The sequence below is a fragment of the Hyperolius riggenbachi genome, chromosome 2 (genome assembly GCF_040937935.1).
Source record: "Hyperolius riggenbachi isolate aHypRig1 chromosome 2, aHypRig1.pri, whole genome shotgun sequence".
Lineage (NCBI taxonomy): Eukaryota > Metazoa > Chordata > Amphibia > Anura > Hyperoliidae > Hyperolius > Hyperolius riggenbachi.
The window spans coordinates 535,797,701-535,815,468 of record NC_090647.1 but is presented as its reverse complement, the minus strand read 5'-3'; the positions used below and the strand labels follow the sequence as shown (position 1 = coordinate 535,815,468).

Genomic DNA, 17,768 nt, shown 5'->3' with positions numbered 1-17,768 from the left:
GATGACGAAGAGCGTCACCGTTAAGGAAGTGGTGCGGTATGTGGCGGCCCTGGGTAAGTACCAATTTTGTTTATTTTTAGAGCTCTGAGTCCCTTTAAAGTAATCCTGAAGTGGGAAAAAAAGGATAATAAATTGTATGTATAGTACAGCTAAGAAATAGAACATTACTAGCAAAGAGAAGAGTCTCATAGTTTTATTTTCAGTTCTATAGCCTTTATTAATAACCTTGCATCAGACTGTCACAGTAACCACACTCAGTCTTATAAGCTATAAAACAAAGCAGAAATAATGACCCTTTGAACTTTCTTGCAGTAAAACCTTATCTCAAGCTGCCTCTCACTGTTTCTTGGCTGATTAAAGAGACACTGAAGCGAAAAAAAATATATGATATAATGAATTGTATGTGTAGTACGGATAATTACTAGAACATTAGTAACAAAGAAAATATTCTCATATTTTTATATATGATAGGAGGGAAGTGACGCGGGCGGGTAGCGCCGATGCGGAGGAGGCGGGGGAGCGGCGCTGACAGACAGCGCATAGGTAAACATTGTGCTGGCGACACGCTGCGTGTCGCCAGCACTGTGGGGGTATAGCGGTGCGCAGGGGGATCCTGGAGGCATAGCATGGGGCAACGGAGGCTGTTCTTAGTGTGCACAACCAGCCTCTGTGCCCCAGTAACATAATTAAATCCCACCTCGGGTTCTCTTTAAGTGCTTCAGAAACCGGAGGGTCGAAGAGCTCACTCAAAGAAGCTTTTTTTTTTTTTTTTTTTTTGCATATATAACTTAAGTTTTTTTTTTTTTTTTAACTTCCTGTGCTGGAAAACAATATGAGACTCTTTTCTTTGCTACTAATGTTCTATTTCTTAGCCGTACTACACATACAATGCATTAAATCATACGTTTATTTTTGCTTCAGCTTTCCTTTAAAGAGTGGGTTTTTCAAATCCTATCAGGACACAGAGGCATGTTCTGTATACAACAACCAGCCTCTGTGTCCTTCCATTGTGCCTCCAGTTCCCCCCCATTGGGCTCAGCTGTCCCCCATTAAAAAAAAAGCGCCAGGCTAGCGACACACAGATTGTCGCTATCCTGCTATTTACCTCAGTCTGCCGGTCACCGCAGTTCCCCCGCCTCCTCTGTTACACGGCTCCCCGCCGGTGTGGGAAGGGACACAGACAGGGAAGCCGCCCTATACAGGAGGCGGGGGAGCAGCGGTGACTGACCGGCTGAGGTAAATAGCAGGATTGTCTCTAGCCTGGCGCTTCTTTTAATGGGGGCCAGCAGAGCCCAAGGGGCGGGGGGGGGGGGGGGGACTGGAAGCACACTGAAAGGACACAGAGGCTGCTCATTGTATACAGAACATGCCTCTGGGTCCTAATATGATTTGATAAACGCACCTCAGGTTCTCTGTAAGGGGAGTTGTAAAGACAAGACTGCAGACTCAGATAACAGCTACACACTCTCGGCAGATCAGTGAAAAGGCTTTGTTCAGCTTATTTTTTTATAAGCATAATTCATTCCAGAAACAGGCTTGTAATCAAAAAATTAGTCTTCTATCAAAGTCAACTTCCCCATAAGAATTAATGGAAAATCAGTGGATTCGTGTCACACACAAAAAAAATTAACACAAAGTACTCTACTGTATAAAGTAAAAAAAATCACACAATAAAAATGCCTGTGACATTTTTGTCAAGTAAAACATTTTCAGGGGAAATATCCATATACTGAGTTCAGTTAGCACAGTGGCAGTTGCTAATCAGTGGCTGTTACTAATGCTGGCACAACGGTAGCTGCTAATCAGTGGCTGTTACTGCTGCTGGCACAGTGGCAGCTGCTAATCAGTGGCTGTTACTGCTGCTAACACAGTGACAGCTGCTAATCAGTGGCTGTTACTGCTGCTAACACAGTGACAGCTGCTAATCAGTGGCTGTTACTGCTGCTAACACAGTGACAGCTGCTAATCAGTGGCGGTTACTGCTGCTAGCGCAGTGGCAGCTGCTAATCAGTGGCGGTTACTTCTGCTGGCATAGTGGCAGCTGCTAATCTGTGGCTGTTACTGCTGCTGGCACAGTGGTAGCTGCTAATCAGTGGCTGTTACTGCTGCTGGCATAGTGGTAGCTGCTAATCAGTGGCGGTTACTTCTGCTGGCATAGTGGCAGCTGCTAATCAGTGGCTGTTACTGCTGCTGGCACAGTAGCAGCTGCTAATCGGTGGCTGTTACTGCTGCTGGCACAATGGCAGCTGCTAATCGGTGGCTGTTACTGCTGCTGGCACAATGGCAGCGGCTAATCGGGGGTTGTTACTGCTGCTTGCACAGTGGCAGCTGCTAATCGGTGATGGTTACTTCTGCTGGCATAGTGGCAGCTGCTAATCAGTGGCTGTTACTGCTGCTGGCATAGTGGCAGCTGCTAATCAGTTGCTGTTACTGCTGCCGGCAGCTGCTAATCAGTAGCTGTTACTGCTGCTGGCACAGTGGCAGCTGCTAAACAGTGGTGGTTACTTCTGCTGGCACAGTGGCAGCTGCTAATCAGTGGCTGTTCCTGCTGCTGGCACAGTGGCAACTGCTAATCAGTGGTGGTAACTTCTGCTGGCATAGTGGCAGCTGCTAATCAGTGGCTGTTACTGCTGCTGGCAGCTGCTAATCAATGGATGTTACTACTGCTGGCACAGTGGCAGCTGCTAATCAGTGGCTGTTACTGCTACAGTGATGACTGATATCCTGCAGGTGAACAAATGAGGAAGCAGAGCGGTGGCCCCTGCATGCGGCACTGCAGCTATGGCCTGTGGGCCACTTGGAATTAACAACTGTACAGAGCTTTTGAGGCCACCAGAAAAGGCTTGGTGGGCTGCATTTGGCTCCAGGGCTGGACTTTAGACATGCCTGGTGTAGGAAGACTTTCACTATAACTAACGGAATCATTGTTATCTGTTGGCTCTCCCAAATTTTTTTGTGCAACCCCCACCTCCTCAACTAGAAGTCAGAAATGTTGGTCTGACTCAGGTACAAGTCGACCCCTATGCTTTTATTTAGTGAGATTTATAGTCAAGTTTAAACAGTACAGTGTTCTCTCCAGAATTTTTTTCCAGCCGGGTGGCATTAAAATGGACATGGCGAGGAAAGGAACAGCGCTACTTAAAAACAGATTACATCCTTATGACTATCTGCTTGAGAGTGCAAGCCCCACTAGTGGGATAAAATACACACCCAGCATTCAAATAAAATGCACCTGACTACCACTGAAGGATGTTGGTTTCCGTAGACAGGTGCATTTTATTTGAATGCTGGGTGTGTATTTTATCCCACTAGTGGGGCTTGCACTCTCAAGTAGGTAGTCATAAGGATGCAATCTGTTTTTAAGTAGCGCTGTTCCTTTCCTCTCCATGTACATTTTAATGCCACCCGGCTTTCCTTTCCTCGCCATGTACAAATGTAAGTAACTTTGGTCAGCTGTTCCTATGTAATAGCATTGCTTATTGATGTTTATGCAGAGGTTCTGTTTGGTTTCAAGGTGCGTTTGTAGTTTCTTGGGGGGCTCAGCGCACCTCTGATTGGTGGCCACTCGTAGCTGGGTGGGGCAGGATGAGAGAGAATGCAGGGCAGGAGCTTCTGTGTGCAACTCTGCTTGCAGCATAGGAGGTGAGCTGATAACAGCCGGGTGCTCACCAAAACTAGCCGGGTGGAGCACCCGGCTAAAAGAGTCTGGGGAGAACACTGCGCTGGTGTCAATCCAGATTTGGAATAATATTTTTTTTTTTTTTAAACCTTTAACAAAATATACACTTTGACACATGGACACTCTTAATGGAAATGAAAAGCTTCCGTGTCTCTTGATATTGTGCTTTCATACCGCTTCCCTTTGAGGGAATGGCCTTCTGGTTAGATCTGGTTTGTTCTCTTCTTGCATACAATATTTTAAGGAATAAAAAAATGCCCTTTATGTAGGAACCAAAAAGAGGGCAAGAAGGGCCAACATTTGTCTTTTTGAGAAACTGTTATTGTAATTGTTTTTGTAATCTGTACCCATGCAACCCCCGTCCCCCCTGTTCCTTCCAGTGATTTCCCCTGCAAAGTAATGAGTAAACCCAATATCCCATGTAAAAGGAGATAAAAGGAAGGTATGAATGTAATCAAGCGTGACTTTTCTGAACGGTTTGAAGTACCGTGTCCCATCTACCCCGCCCCTTGCTCATGAAAGCTCCTGTTTGCTCATTGCTAATGCATATTACAGCAGTTGCGGAAGTAGGGCAATAAAACCTTTAACATTTAAATGTAAAAAGAAGAGGTAGAATGGAATTTTTTTTAGCAATGAGCCACATTGTTAGGATGCATTTTAATGTGCTATTGCATACAAAATTTGAGGGAGTAAAAAAAAAAATTGCCCTTTATGTAGGAACCAAAAAGAAAACAAGAGGGGCCAATTCAAAAACCTTTTTTTTTTGGTCTTTTTGAGAAACTCTTATTGTAATTTGTACCCATGCAAACCCCCATCCCCATTCCTCCCAGTGATAGCCCCTGCATAGTAATAAGTAAACCCAATACCGCATGTAAAGGGAGATAAAACATTGTTTCCGTTGCAGGCGGTTTCATTAAGGAAGGTTGTTCTTCAGATAATGTGAATTTGCATGCGGAGCCCTCCTGGGTTTTCTAGTTTGCAGAGATAAAGTGATTTTTTTTCCTTTCCCTCCTCCTTCTTCTGCTACTATTTGAAGTGGAAGTAATATATTTATAATAAGGACAGTGCCTCAAGGACATGCTTCCTGTAGAGTTGGTAGAATGTTTTACGTTGCGTGTGTGTGTATGACAATGAATTATGATCAGTCGGATGTTATCATCTGGCTTTGTTTTATCATTATGTAATATGACACGAGCAAACAGCTAAAAGGGCACACCGTGGACAAAATGATAAAAACAATAGGAGACAGGTTTTAGGAATGGAGAGAAAGAGGGAGAGAGTACTGCGGAATAATGGTTATCCCATTCGCGTACCTTTCAGCTAAGCAAAGCTTGTAGATACTTCTGTAGATTCTGTAGATATGTATTTTTACAGCACCCCACGGCCATGCAATGAAAGTCTATGGTGACTTCCATATTGTGACTTTACGAGGCGACGTAAGTGACATTTTCACTGCATCCCCGATACAGGTGAAGAACTACGTCACCGAGCGGCTTCTGCGTCCAGTTGCGCCGATTTGTGTCACCCCGGAAGTCTATGCGTCTATGGCGATGCATAGGTGTTTTTTTTTTTTTTTTTTTTAAATTACAGAAGCCACGTCACGGTGCTTGCCATCACTTTCTGCTTTGGGTACGTGGAAGCGTATTGTTAAAATATGCCTTCGCATACCCGAAGCAGGAAGTGATGGCAAGCGGGAGCGTCACTTCCTGCTTTGCCGGTGGCGAGACGGGGAACACCGCGCAATAGCTTGTTTTTGACGGTGTGATGCGGTGCACCTGGCGCGACGCACCACATCGCTAACGCTGGTTTATGGTCTGAAACCAGCCTATTGCTGTTACTTCCTCTTTAAAGTGAACCTGTAAGGAAAAAAAGTGCCCTTATGGAACACGTACCTCAGGAGGGGAAAGCCTCTGGATCATAATGAGGCTTCCCCCACTACTCTTCATCCTCAGGGATCCAGCACTGACCGCCCCAAAAATTGGTGCATGCAGGCGTAATAAAGGCTCAGCGCTCACCAATATTTACCAGTACAGTGCAGTACAAGCTTTCCCTCTAGCGGACATTGCTGTGCGCATCCGGGTCCACTTTACTGCGCAGGCGAGAGTCTCCTGCACAGAATGGTGAATATTGCCGCATGCTGTTCGGGGGCTGCCGATGCTGGATCCCCGAGGCTGAGGAGGATGGGAGAGCTTCACTAGAATCCAGAGGCTCCGCCCTCACGAGTTATGTAGCCCGTAGGGGCACTTTCTTAATTACAGGTGTTTTTTATTCTGGACTGCAGGAAAAAAATATCATGTTTTCGCCTGTCACTTCTACATGGCTGTGACATCACTAGAAGCAAATCATCCCATGCGGTCAGTAGAGTTCACAGAGAAGGGCTGGGTGTGAAATGTAAGAGAAGATATCCAATAGCTGAGTTTTCTGAGGGTGGGGGAGGGAGGTTGAGGCATGTTTGCACTAAACATGATGAGGAGAAGCTTTCTGCTGTATAGTCTATCAGAAGATTCCACAGTCCTTCACACTTTATTCTGGCTCCTGTGGATGGTGTATGAAACAGCACACACCGCTTTATTCCTTTATAAGTTTTTCGTAAATAATGCTATTTTAACAAATCCACACTGGGGTTTGATGTTCTCCCTAAGAGAGGAGCTCAGGTAAGAGTAAGGCCCCGTTCACATTACAAACGCGAACGGGCACGCACGCGGAACGCAACACGTACGAACGCACGCCATCCGCATTTGTGTGCGTTGCGTGGCTGATCCCATCACTGAAAAGTGAATGGGACAGCCATGCGTTTTTACAAAAAATGCGTGCAGCATGCGTTCCCGGACTGCACAGGTCCGGAACGCATGCAGTGTGAACATCAGACATTGCACTCTATGCAATGTCCGATGTGCGTGTCGGCCACCTGCACGCGTTTCCAAAACGCGGCTGGAAACGCGTGCAGTGTGAACGGGGCCTAAAAGGCTGATTCAGTCAGTCCAAAAATGTCCTCTAGGAACTGTGATGGACAAAAAAACTAAGGTATTTAAGTTTTGTGCTGTAAGAAGACTTGTTTTGTTTTCTGTTGTTTTGGCTTGGGACAAACAGTAGGTTTACTCCCAGTAGAGAGGATTCACACATTGAAGTTGAAGTCAGCTGCTCATCCAGCATCAAGGTTTTAGTTTGTTTGGTGGTTTTTTTTTTCCTACAAATATTGTAAACAGCACAAATAAAGCACCACACAGGTAACTCAAGTGTCACCAGACTTTATTTGCCTGTCCCAGAAGGCGTAAGCACTGGTTACTCCAATTACCTATCCCACTGTGTTTCAACTACATATTTTTCCCTGTATGTTCTAAACAGACATTAGTGCATGTTTTAATGGAAGGAAAGTCCATATTCTCTGACCCCAAAAATAGTACTCACTGGTGCTGGATCAAGTCAGCCAGGCCACAGGACAGGAAGGAGATCTGCAAAGTCGGGGAAGCGAGACGGCTAATTTTGGCGCAGAGCTTTGCTGATGATTTGGGTGCCGCCATAGGCCGTAATGTGACTAAAGTGGGCATTGGCCATTGCCGGAGCTCGAATTACAAAGAAAAGAGATAATTCGGCCACCGGTAAGGGCTGGTGCCCGAAATAAGTGTTCCCCCCCCCCCCACGCCACCCCAGACTTTCAGCAGGCGCAGAGTCTTTTGGCTTCAACCTGCGCTGAGATTTGGTCACTGCGATTTTAAAGAGAAACCATGACCAAGGATTGAACTTCATCCCAATCAGTAGCTGATACCCCCTTTTACATGAGAAATCTTTTCCTTTTCTCTATCTGTTCATCAGGAGGCTCTGTATGGCTGATAATTGTGTTGAAACCCCTCCCACAGTTTGATAGTTTCCAGTCTGTAAACCTTATTGCATTGTGGGAAATAACAGCTGTTTACAGCTGGGTCCAACTGCTGAAAAAAAGCAAGCAGCATCTCCTTCCACTGACACCTGCCAAGAGTGAAAATATCGCCATGTAATGTCAGATTGTAATGTAAGGGAGAGGAAAGATTTTACAATGGGCAAACAATGACTAAATCATTTATATATAATTATTGTAAAAATGAAGCACTTTTTGTTCATTACGTCATTTTCACTGCAGTTCCTTTTTAAATATATTCCAGTGAAGTACTAAAAGCCAGTAATTTTTTTTTTAAAGGACTACTGCAGGGGGGTTGGGGGGAAAAGGAGTTGAACTTACCCGGGGCTTCTAATGGTCCCCCGCAGACATCCTGTGCCCATGCAGCCACTCACCGATGCTCCGGCCCCGCCTCCAGTTCACTTCTGTAATTTCAGTCTTTAAAGTCAGAAAACCACTGCGCCTGCGTTGCCGTGTCCTCGCTCCCGCTGATGTCACCAGGAGCGTACTGTGCAGGTACAGACCATACTGGGCCTGCGCAGTACACTCCTGGTGACATCAGCGGGAGCGAGGACACGGCAACGCAGGCGCAGTGGTTTTCTGACTTTAAAGACTGAAATTACAGAAGTGAACTGGAGGCGGGGCCGGAGCATCGGTGAGTGGCTGCGCCAACACAGGATGTCTGCGGGGGACCATTAGAAGCCCCGGGTAAGTTCAGCTCATTTTCACCCAAACCCCCTACAGTGTCCCTTTAAAGCAGTGGTCCTCAAACTAAGGCCCGCGGGCCGAATGCGGCCCCTGAGGCTTTTTTACCGGCCCCCACAAGAAAATGTATTACATATAGATGCGGTCAGCTAAATCTTGAAATATTCGTGGTCCACATATAGAATAGCAGTGTTGGCACCACCCATCCACATGGAAGCCAGAAAGCAGTAATTTCTCTGGTCCCCAATCAAATTTCACATCAGGTGACACTGCTGTCCAATTGGACTGCAGGGTGTCACCTGGGTATGCTTCACTGTCTGGCCCACAAAGGCCTCTATTCATAAAACATTTGTGGAGCAAAAATTTGTGGCGGATGACCGCATCAGTATTTTAGACTTCTGGGTGGTCATTCATAAAAATGTTTCCAGCTGCGATAGCAGTGCGGAGATTTCCCGCTGTAGGCTGGCGGTAGGCTTGCGGAAACACAAAAGCTGGCAGAGTCCCTCCGTGCGCTGCTCTCTCTGCTGCTGCTTGGGAGGTCTGTCCCATTAACTTGTATGTATTCCGCACGCTTCTCGCTACATCCGAGGAAGCGGTATTTCCCGTCCGCATATCGCTTCCTCTAATCTTTATGAATGGGCATTTTGTTACTTTTTCTAGATAAATCTATAAAATCACTGCACAAGGTGGAAATTTTTCGCTCTGCTGGCGAATTGTAACTTTTCATGCGGAAACAGCTTTTATGAATGCACACTTTGCTAAATGGTCTGGAAAGTCAGCTGTTTTGAGCGGTAAACTGGCGGTAATGTTTTATGAATAGAGGCCAAAGACTTCTACATCATTTTCTGTATACTCCGGCCCCCCAGCAGTCTGAAGTATGTTGACCCGGCCCTCGACCCAAAACGTTTGGGGACCCCTGCTTTAAAGTCTACACCAAACGATGTTTAGGTTTTTTTCGTTTGTTTGGTTTGGTTTTTTTTTTAGATCTTCCTTTTAACTATACTCTACTGAAAGAATTGAAGCTGTTTGTTCAAATGTTCTTTACATTTCTGACTGCTGTGTAGACTAGTGTTTTCAAGGTGCCTCATTTGTTTATGATTTATTTTTACCAGAATTGTATTTCTGTCTTTCTGTCCATTTGTTACAATTGTTGAAAAGCTCTTTTAGTCTCCTGATGTACTTTTTTGTTCATTCGAGCAGCACATTTTTGCTTGAGTGAGTCTGATGATTTCTTGAGGTGTGCTTATTGCCCTCTGTGTTTTATTCTAGACTATAATGTTTATAAGCCTTTTACAAATTGTAAGGATGTTTCCAAACTGAATCTGAAAGGTGTTCTTTTTCTCTACAAAACTTCCTTCTATGTAGACTCCCTAACAATAATGTTTCTACCCGTTTGTTTTAGGATATGGACTTTGTGCGCTTTGTAATCAGCTGTTTCAAGGTCTATTATCCACGATATCTGTGTAAGTATTTTCTTACTTTTAGGCAGAGAGAAAACTTTCCAACCAATACCAAATATGTGATCAGTAAGGCATGCAGTCAGGAATTGGGGATAAGCTTTTTGCCCTTGAAGTTTGCATGTTTGTGAAATTATACTGGACTTTCTCAGCGTACAAATCTTTCTGAAAATTCTAAACCGACGTTTGTCTTCTTAAAACAGAAGGTATTTGCGATTATTCAGGTTGTATTGAGCATATGAGGTCTCCCACAATGCACCACTGCTGAATATGCAGATTATACCTTTGTTGTCCCTGAAAGCTAAACACACCTCCAGAACTGCTGGAGTGCAATAATGTGTCAGCTTGTTAACTTCTGTTTTGTATATCATCTTGGTCTGTTTCAGGCCATTACTCACTCCTAGGAGTTCTGGTTCACCATGAGCTTGCTGGGTAATCTGTAACTCTGGGTGTTGCAAGTCTACCCCATAGAGCCACATGAATCCATGCCATGCACTGATGAGGATAAACCAGTCCGAAACAGTCTGTATGCATGTTGGATTAGTTTGGCTCTGTACAATCAACAAGCTGACACATCATTGGATTCCAGCGGTTCTGGAGGTGTGTTTAGCGATCAGGGACTATAAAGATGATTGGCGTATTCAGCAGTGGTGCATTGTGGGACACCTCGGAGCTCACTCCAACCTGAATAATTGCACATACCTTCTGTTTTAAGAAGACAAACCTCTGTTTTGCATAACATTTTAGTAAGGATGCTTTTTGGTCTCTTCCAACTCCTTATACCCTCCTAGGAGTTCTGGTTCACCATGAGCTTGCTGGGCAATCTGTAACTCATTCTGAAAATGAAAGCTCTCTTTGTGTTTTTTCATACCCAATTTGCATTTGGCAAAAATTAGTTTTCACATACATTCACGCATCTTCTCATCCATGAGAAAATGTGACACAAGAATTGTGGCGAAACGAAATGGCTAACGGCTTGGGATCCGCTGCAAGTGTAAACCGGCTATAAAGTCAATTTCTGGGTAGAATTTCTCTTCAAATGAAACCTGGAATCAAGGCAGCCATTTTGATTCTGTTTAGAATGAAATGCCAGTTGTATTGCATATTCCCTTCAGTTCAACTTTTCACACTGCCGGCATTAATGTTTAATATTATTATTACGTCACCTTACTTACCTTGCTTGGATGCACTTAAATGGGTCAGAAACTAGACAGGCTAAACCCATAGGGCCCCGTTCACACTGCACGCATTTCCAGGCGCGTTTTGGAAATGCGTGCGGGTGGCCCGACACGCACGACATCAGACAGTGCATAGAGTGCACTGTCTGATGTTCACACTGCATGCGTTCCGGACCTGTGCGGTCCGGGAAAGCATGCTGCACGCATTTTTTGTTAAAAGGCGTGTCTATCCCATTCACTTTTCAGTGATGGGATCAGCCACGCAACGCACACAAACGCAGATGGCGTTCGTTCGCATGCGTTGCGTTCCGCACGCATGGCCATCCACGTTTGTGATGTGAACGGGGCCTAAAAGTGGCTGGATGTCCGTATTTTAGAGAAGACCTGAACAGACTCTGGACTTTTAAAGTACACCTGAATTTAATAATAAAAAAAAGTTATTTACCTCAGTAGTGAAAAGCCTCTGGATCAGGCTTTCTCAACCAGGGTTTCCTGGGGCCCCAGGGTTCCCTGAATACTCTGCAGGGGTTCCTTGGCATTTTTCCCCATCGTTGGGGTTGAGGGAGTTATGATAAGTGAGCACACTATAAGAGGGGGTACTGTAAAAAGAACCACTACATTGGGTGTCAGAATGATAATGGGCACATTAATAAAAAGCATTACAATTTGTAATAAAGGGCACTGTAATAAGGGGTAGTGGCATAAACGGCCACATCAACTTTTACAGACCATGCCAGGGGTTCCTTGAGATCCCCCAAAAATACTTGCAGGGGTTCCTTGAGAACCAACAAGCATTTGCAGCTTTTCTCCACGGTAAAAATGTTGAGAGAGGCTGCTCTGGATGGTCCAGGAGGGTTGTGAACTTTATGAACTTCAGAGTTTTGTTTTGGGGTTTTTTTTTTTGGGGGGGGGGGGGGGGGCTTTTTGTAGATGTGCCCTTGGGTGATCAGATCATTAACCCTTTAGCAGCCAATTTGGTTAGTCTTGCAAGTGCTCCTGACCAATTTATTTTAGCACCTTTTATTTATATATTTGTTACAATTCCCTGCTTCTAATTAGTACTGCTACAATGTGTATTTATGGCCACTTGTCACTAGGGGGCAGTGTTAGACAACAACAGAGGACTTCTGCTTTCAGTTTCTATATTTTCTGCTAGTAGAGAGAGATCAAAGCATTCCAAGAACTTACAGCGCAGCGAGTTCTGCCGACCTGAGGTCAAAAGCAGTGAACTTGTCTCAAATGATATAACTATGTAAGCTGCTAATGGGTTATTGATGTCCATCTGTACTGTATTTGGATTCCAAGTAGCAAGTTCCCTCTGACCTCGGAGTCCAAAGCTTTGAGAAGCAAGAACGCTCTCACATACTGTATGCGCACCACATAATCTCCAAGCTGAACGTTCTTTATTTGCTTAGCATCCATCAGCCTGACATTTTTCCATTTCTTTTTAGATGTTTTCATAGAAATGCATTTCTTTGAATTGTTAGTTTATTCATTATTTGCCTTTTGTACTTTTACAGCAAAAATTGTAATCTTCGAAATGCCTTGGATAATGAACGGTGAGTACACTCTGTTTTTTCACGTCGCTTTGTTTCCATGTTAAAGACTTAGTTGAATAGTAACCTGAGGTTGAGCTTTAAAGACCACTAAATAACTATTGGCTTTTCAGGGAAAGTGCTTTATAAATGGATTTGCTACTGCCGCGGGTATCCTGAGCACGTTTGCTGTGAACTTTGTCTTCTTGTCAAAGAACACTTTCTGCTAAACTTTCTTTTGTGTCGGGTTTATTAAAGAATCCCCAATGATAGAGGTAACTCTGCTAGGCCGATTTCTATTTTCAGGGCCAAATAGTTTCTTCAGTTGAACTCCTTTTTTTTATTGAATTGTGAAGAGGAAAAAAGTTATTAAAGAGGAACTTTAGCGAAAAGTAGAAAAAATAAACCAATACATTGCGTGAGAAGTTAAATAGAAGAGAGATCAAGAAATGATTGATACTCGCCATGTAATTTGTTCACATTGTTCGATCCACAATCAGCCTGCAGGTCATCATCTTTACCCACAGCAAATCAGAAAAAAATCAGCACCAACTGCCATCCTCTATAACCACACCCACTAACAATGCGATAGGCTAAAAGGTGGGGTTTTTTCATGCGCCGAGGGAGATATAGATTGATTGGAAGTTGGAAACAGCTGTTATTTTTCACAGTGCAACAAGGTTCACAGACAGGAAACTGTCAGGACCATGGTCATGACATCACACTGTGGGAGGGCTTTCACCACAATATCAGCCATACAGTGCTCCCTGATGATCTATTCAAGAAAAAGTAAACATTTGTTATGGGAAAAGAGGCATTGGCTACTGATTGGGATGAGGTTCAATCCTTGTTCACAGTTCCTCTTTAACCACTTAACGACCAGCTAACGGCGATAGGCGGCGGCTGGTCGTTTGTGGTTTTACATGCGTTCCATGTCAGTTCACGGAGGGTGTCTCCGTGAACAGCCTGCGAGCCTCCGATCACGGCTCGCAGGCTAACTGTAAACACGCGGGGAAGCAATCACCGCTGTTTACATCAATACGGCACGCAGCAGTGCCGTAAAGGAGATCGGCAATCCCCAGCCTCTGATGGGGATCGCTGCCTTCTGATAGGCTAATGCCTATTGGAGGCGGTACAGGACAGATCGCCGTCCTGTGCCGCCCAGATCCCCCCCCCCCCCCCCCCCGCTCGGCCACACGGAACGGCAGTGATCAGACACCCCCCCCCCCCCCCCCCCAGCAGGTCATTCCCCTAGTGGGGAAAAAAGGGGGGAAGTCTGATCGCCCTGCCTTTAACACGATCTGTGCTGCGGGCTGGAGAGCCCACGCAGCACAGATCTGAGCGAAACAGCCCGGTCCTTAAGTGGTTAAAGAGAGTCTGAAGCGAGAATAAATCTCGCTTCAGACCTCATAGATAGCAGGGGCACGTGTGCCCCTGCTAAACCGCTGCTATCCCGCGGCTTAACGGGGGTCCCTCACCTCACAAATCTCCTCCGAGCAGCCGGGGATCTCTTCCTGGTTGGGGCAGGAACCGCCGCAGCCCTGCCCCACGCGCGTCTGTCAGCGCGTATCTCCGCCTCTCCTCCGCCCCTCTCAGTCTTCCTTCACTGAGAGGGGCGGGGAGAGGCGGCGATGCACCGCTGATAGACGCGACTGGAGGCAGGGCTGCAGACGTTAGCCCTGCCTCCAGGAGCGACCAAGTCTGCGACCAAGTGTCACAGTGCGGGGTTTGGGGGTGAAGGGACCCCCGTTTAGTGGCGCTATAGCGGCGGTTTAGCAGGGGCACACGTGCCCCTGCTAACCATGAGCTCTGAAGCGAGAATTATTCTCGCTTCAGAGTCTCTTTAAAGGGAACCTGAAGGGAGAAGTATGTGGAGGCTGCCACATTTATTTCCCTTTTAAACAATACCAGCTACCTGGCAGCCTGGCTGATCTATTTGGGTACAGTAGGTGTCTGAATCACACCAGAAACAAGCATGCAGCTAATCTTGTCAGATCTGACAATAATGTCAGGAACACCTGATCTGCTGCTTGCTTGTTCAGGGTCTATGGCTAAAAGAATTTGAGGCAGAGGATCAGCAGGACAGCCAGATAACTGGTATTGCTTAAAAGGAGAAAGAAATGGCAGCCTCCATTTCCCTCTCACTTCAGGTTCCCTTTAAGTTTCTGCAGAAAAACATATCCTCGGCAAGTGTAATGGAATTTTCGGAAAGATGTGTTAGAATGTAAATGACAGCTGTGCAGAGACCACATCAGAGCAATAATAGAGATTCATTGATTATTTTTGGTAGATGCATAGATCAGTATAAGCTGAGATGCCCATAACCCTGATAGGCCAAAGCAGCTACCAAAAAGATCTTTCATTTGCTCAGCAAATAATGTTTCCTAGCTGAAGGCCTGATCTCCCGGTGATAATCACTCTGACTCCCGCCTCTAATGCTGGGAATACACGTTTCGTTTTTGCCTTCGTTTTAGCCTTCGATTCGTTCGGTAAACGAATCGAGTGTTGAAAACGTATGTGAAAATAGTCATAATCTCATTATAGTTTCGATTAATAGACCCCAAAAACGAACGACTAGTGATCGAACATGTTTGATATTATCTCTCTTTATCCATCTAATCGAGCCATTGGTAGGCTTGATGGCTGTTCAGATCGATTATATATTCGTTTATGCTAGTCCGTCCCTGTAAAAAGGGATTTTCGTTTCGTTTCTTTGCAGCCTTTGATCATTGGAAAAACGAAACCATCAGAATCGGAAATAAAAACGAAACCGTGGGTGGTGATATTAACCGTATGATCGATTATTTCGGGATCGAGAAGGACAAAAGGCACAATCGAAACGAAGGTTTAAACGAAGGCAAAAACGAATCGTGTATTCCCAGCATTACACACTAGATCAGAGGTGCCTACACTTTGGCTTGTGAGCTACTTTGAAAACTAAGCAAGTCAAAATGATCTACCTATGTGCAATTTTAGGAGCACACTTGTATATACAGAATGGAAAATGTAGTGGGGTCGGGATCTACCAAGAAGTCCTTCATGATCTACCCGTAGATCGCGATCTACCTAATGGTCACCCCTGCACTGGATGAAACTCTGCCGAGACTGCAGAAAATTACCTCCTCTGTCACAAATCTAGTGTGTGTACAGCAACCTCCAATGCGATCTGATTCCTTGGCCAGCGATTTAGCCCAGGGGAATTTGGGGGAACACTGACTGAGAGCATTGTTCTCGCTGCGCACTCTGTCGGTGACTCAAGTGCCAATCCATGACCAATCATCTGCAGAGCAAGGGTGCCTACACCCATCCAATTTCGATTAACTATTGATTGGCCAATTTTACCACTTCCATGTAACATGAGAGATTACCTACACAATTTATTCAAAGAATTCAGAATCTGTTGGCCCTTAATCACCCTTATTTAAAGAGAAACCGTAACCAAGAATTGAACTTCATCCCAATCAGTAGCTGATGTCCCTTTTTACATGAGAAATCTATTCCTTTTCACAAACTGATCATCAGGGGGCTGTGTATGGCTGATATTGTGGTGAAACCCCTCCGTCAGTGTGATGTCATGACTATGACCATGATCCTGACAGTTTCCTGTCTGAACTTCGTTGCATTGTGGGAAATAGCTGTTTACAGCTGTATCCAACTGCCAAAAAAGCACACAGCAGCTACTTCCACTGACATCACCTGCCAGCATTAAAAATGTCACCATGTGATAAATGTACTGAGCACACTGGCTATAGAGGGCAATAGTGCTAACATATATTCTTGTAGGGCTTCATATTCTTTAGGTTGTGATCACATGATTATGCCTACAGGAAGCTGGTGAGTCTGATGCTTTTTAGGAGAACAATGGACGCACCTGCAGCAGTGACAACCTGTAGGCATAATCATGTGACCACAACCCAGGGAAAATGACTTTAACTTTATACCAAAGATTACTTGTAGAAAGCAATATATAGTATATGCTATGGGAAGTGAAAGGCATTCCTTTTTAGTCACATTATTTGTGGTGACTATAGTCTCACTTAAAGAATTCTTGAACTCGATGTGTGCCTGGTTTTACTGTCTAAATCTTCATCTTTTTGGAAGATAAAAGTTTGCTTTTTTTATTCCTTATCTGTGAAACAATAAAAACTTAAATGTTTCTCATAAACTAATACTTTCCCTTTCATTTTTCTCAATAGCTGCCTTTAAAATTGTGAAGAGTTGGCTCGGCCCAGAAGCCATAAGCATGCTGAAATTTGTAAACCGCAATGAGATTCAAGACTACATTAGTGCCGAATACTTACCTCCACACATGGGGGGGACGGTAAGTCTAACAGCGAAATCTGCTTCTCTTATTACAGACCTTCCAAACTTATAGGGACACTATTGATTGACTCAGCTATGAGGGGAGGGGGGATTCCCTCACAGTGTATATGTTAACCCTGTGTGTGCAGAGAGCTCAGTCAGAGACAGGCAGAGCTTTCTCTCACAGAGAGCAGAGGAAATGTATCTTATGTGCAACATAAACATCTGTGATTGTGTGTGTGAAACCTGATATATGAAACAAAACCCTGTCAGGTAATCTGCTTCAATATTACACTGTTCTTAGCGTGTCAGGATGCAGTGATTCTTACAGATTTATACCTCTGCAAAGGAGACATTCCAAACGTAGCTAAAAACTACACACAATGAATTACAGCTTTTGCCTCTGATATTTAACATGAAAAGTAAGAAATGTTTACACAGCTACTTAGACATTATTTGTACATTGTCATTTTACAACATGGTTTGATAGAGTTCCTTTAAAGCGGAACTGTAAATACATTTTAAGTACACTGTTTCACTTACCTGGGGCTTCTGCAAGCCCCCAGCAGCCGCCCTGTCCCGCACCGGTCCTACCCGAGCCGCCGTTCTCCCACCGCCAGCTACTTTCGGCATCGCCGCCGGGTCACTGCGCCTGCGCAGCTCTGGCCACGCGTATCCTTTCTACGCTTCCCCTGCTATTGCAGAGGGGAATGCGATGAAAAGATACGCTTGGCAGGGCTGCGCTGCTGTCGACTTAGAAGTGTACAGCACGGAACGGAGCTGGCGGTGAGAGAATTGCGGCTCGGGCAGGACCGGCACGGGACAGGACAGCTGCAGGGGGCTTGCAGAAGCCCCAGGTAAGTGAAACAGTGTGCTTAAAATGTATTTACAGTTCCGCTTTAAAGAGAGTCAGACATGAATAAACCTAATAGACTTATGCATACCTGGGGCTTCCTCCAGCCCTATCCAGGTCCCATAACTTCGGCCAGTCGACACAAGCGGAGTGCTCTCCCACTGCTGGGCAGGAAGTACGCCCAT

The 17,768-nt window shown here is 45.1% G+C and overlaps 1 protein-coding gene across 1 annotated transcript in view; it reads left to right on the top strand.

Moving 5' to 3' along the window:
- MOSPD2 (motile sperm domain containing 2) overlaps positions 1-17,768 on the top strand; it is a 162,401-nt gene that overhangs the window by 84,323 nt on the left and 60,310 nt on the right. The window contains exons 6-8 of the mRNA XM_068270709.1: positions 9,661-9,721; positions 12,414-12,452; positions 16,625-16,749. Of these exons, the coding sequence (XP_068126810.1) occupies positions 9,661-9,721; positions 12,414-12,452; positions 16,625-16,749 (225 nt within the window). The remainder of the gene's footprint in view (positions 1-9,660; positions 9,722-12,413; positions 12,453-16,624; positions 16,750-17,768) is intronic.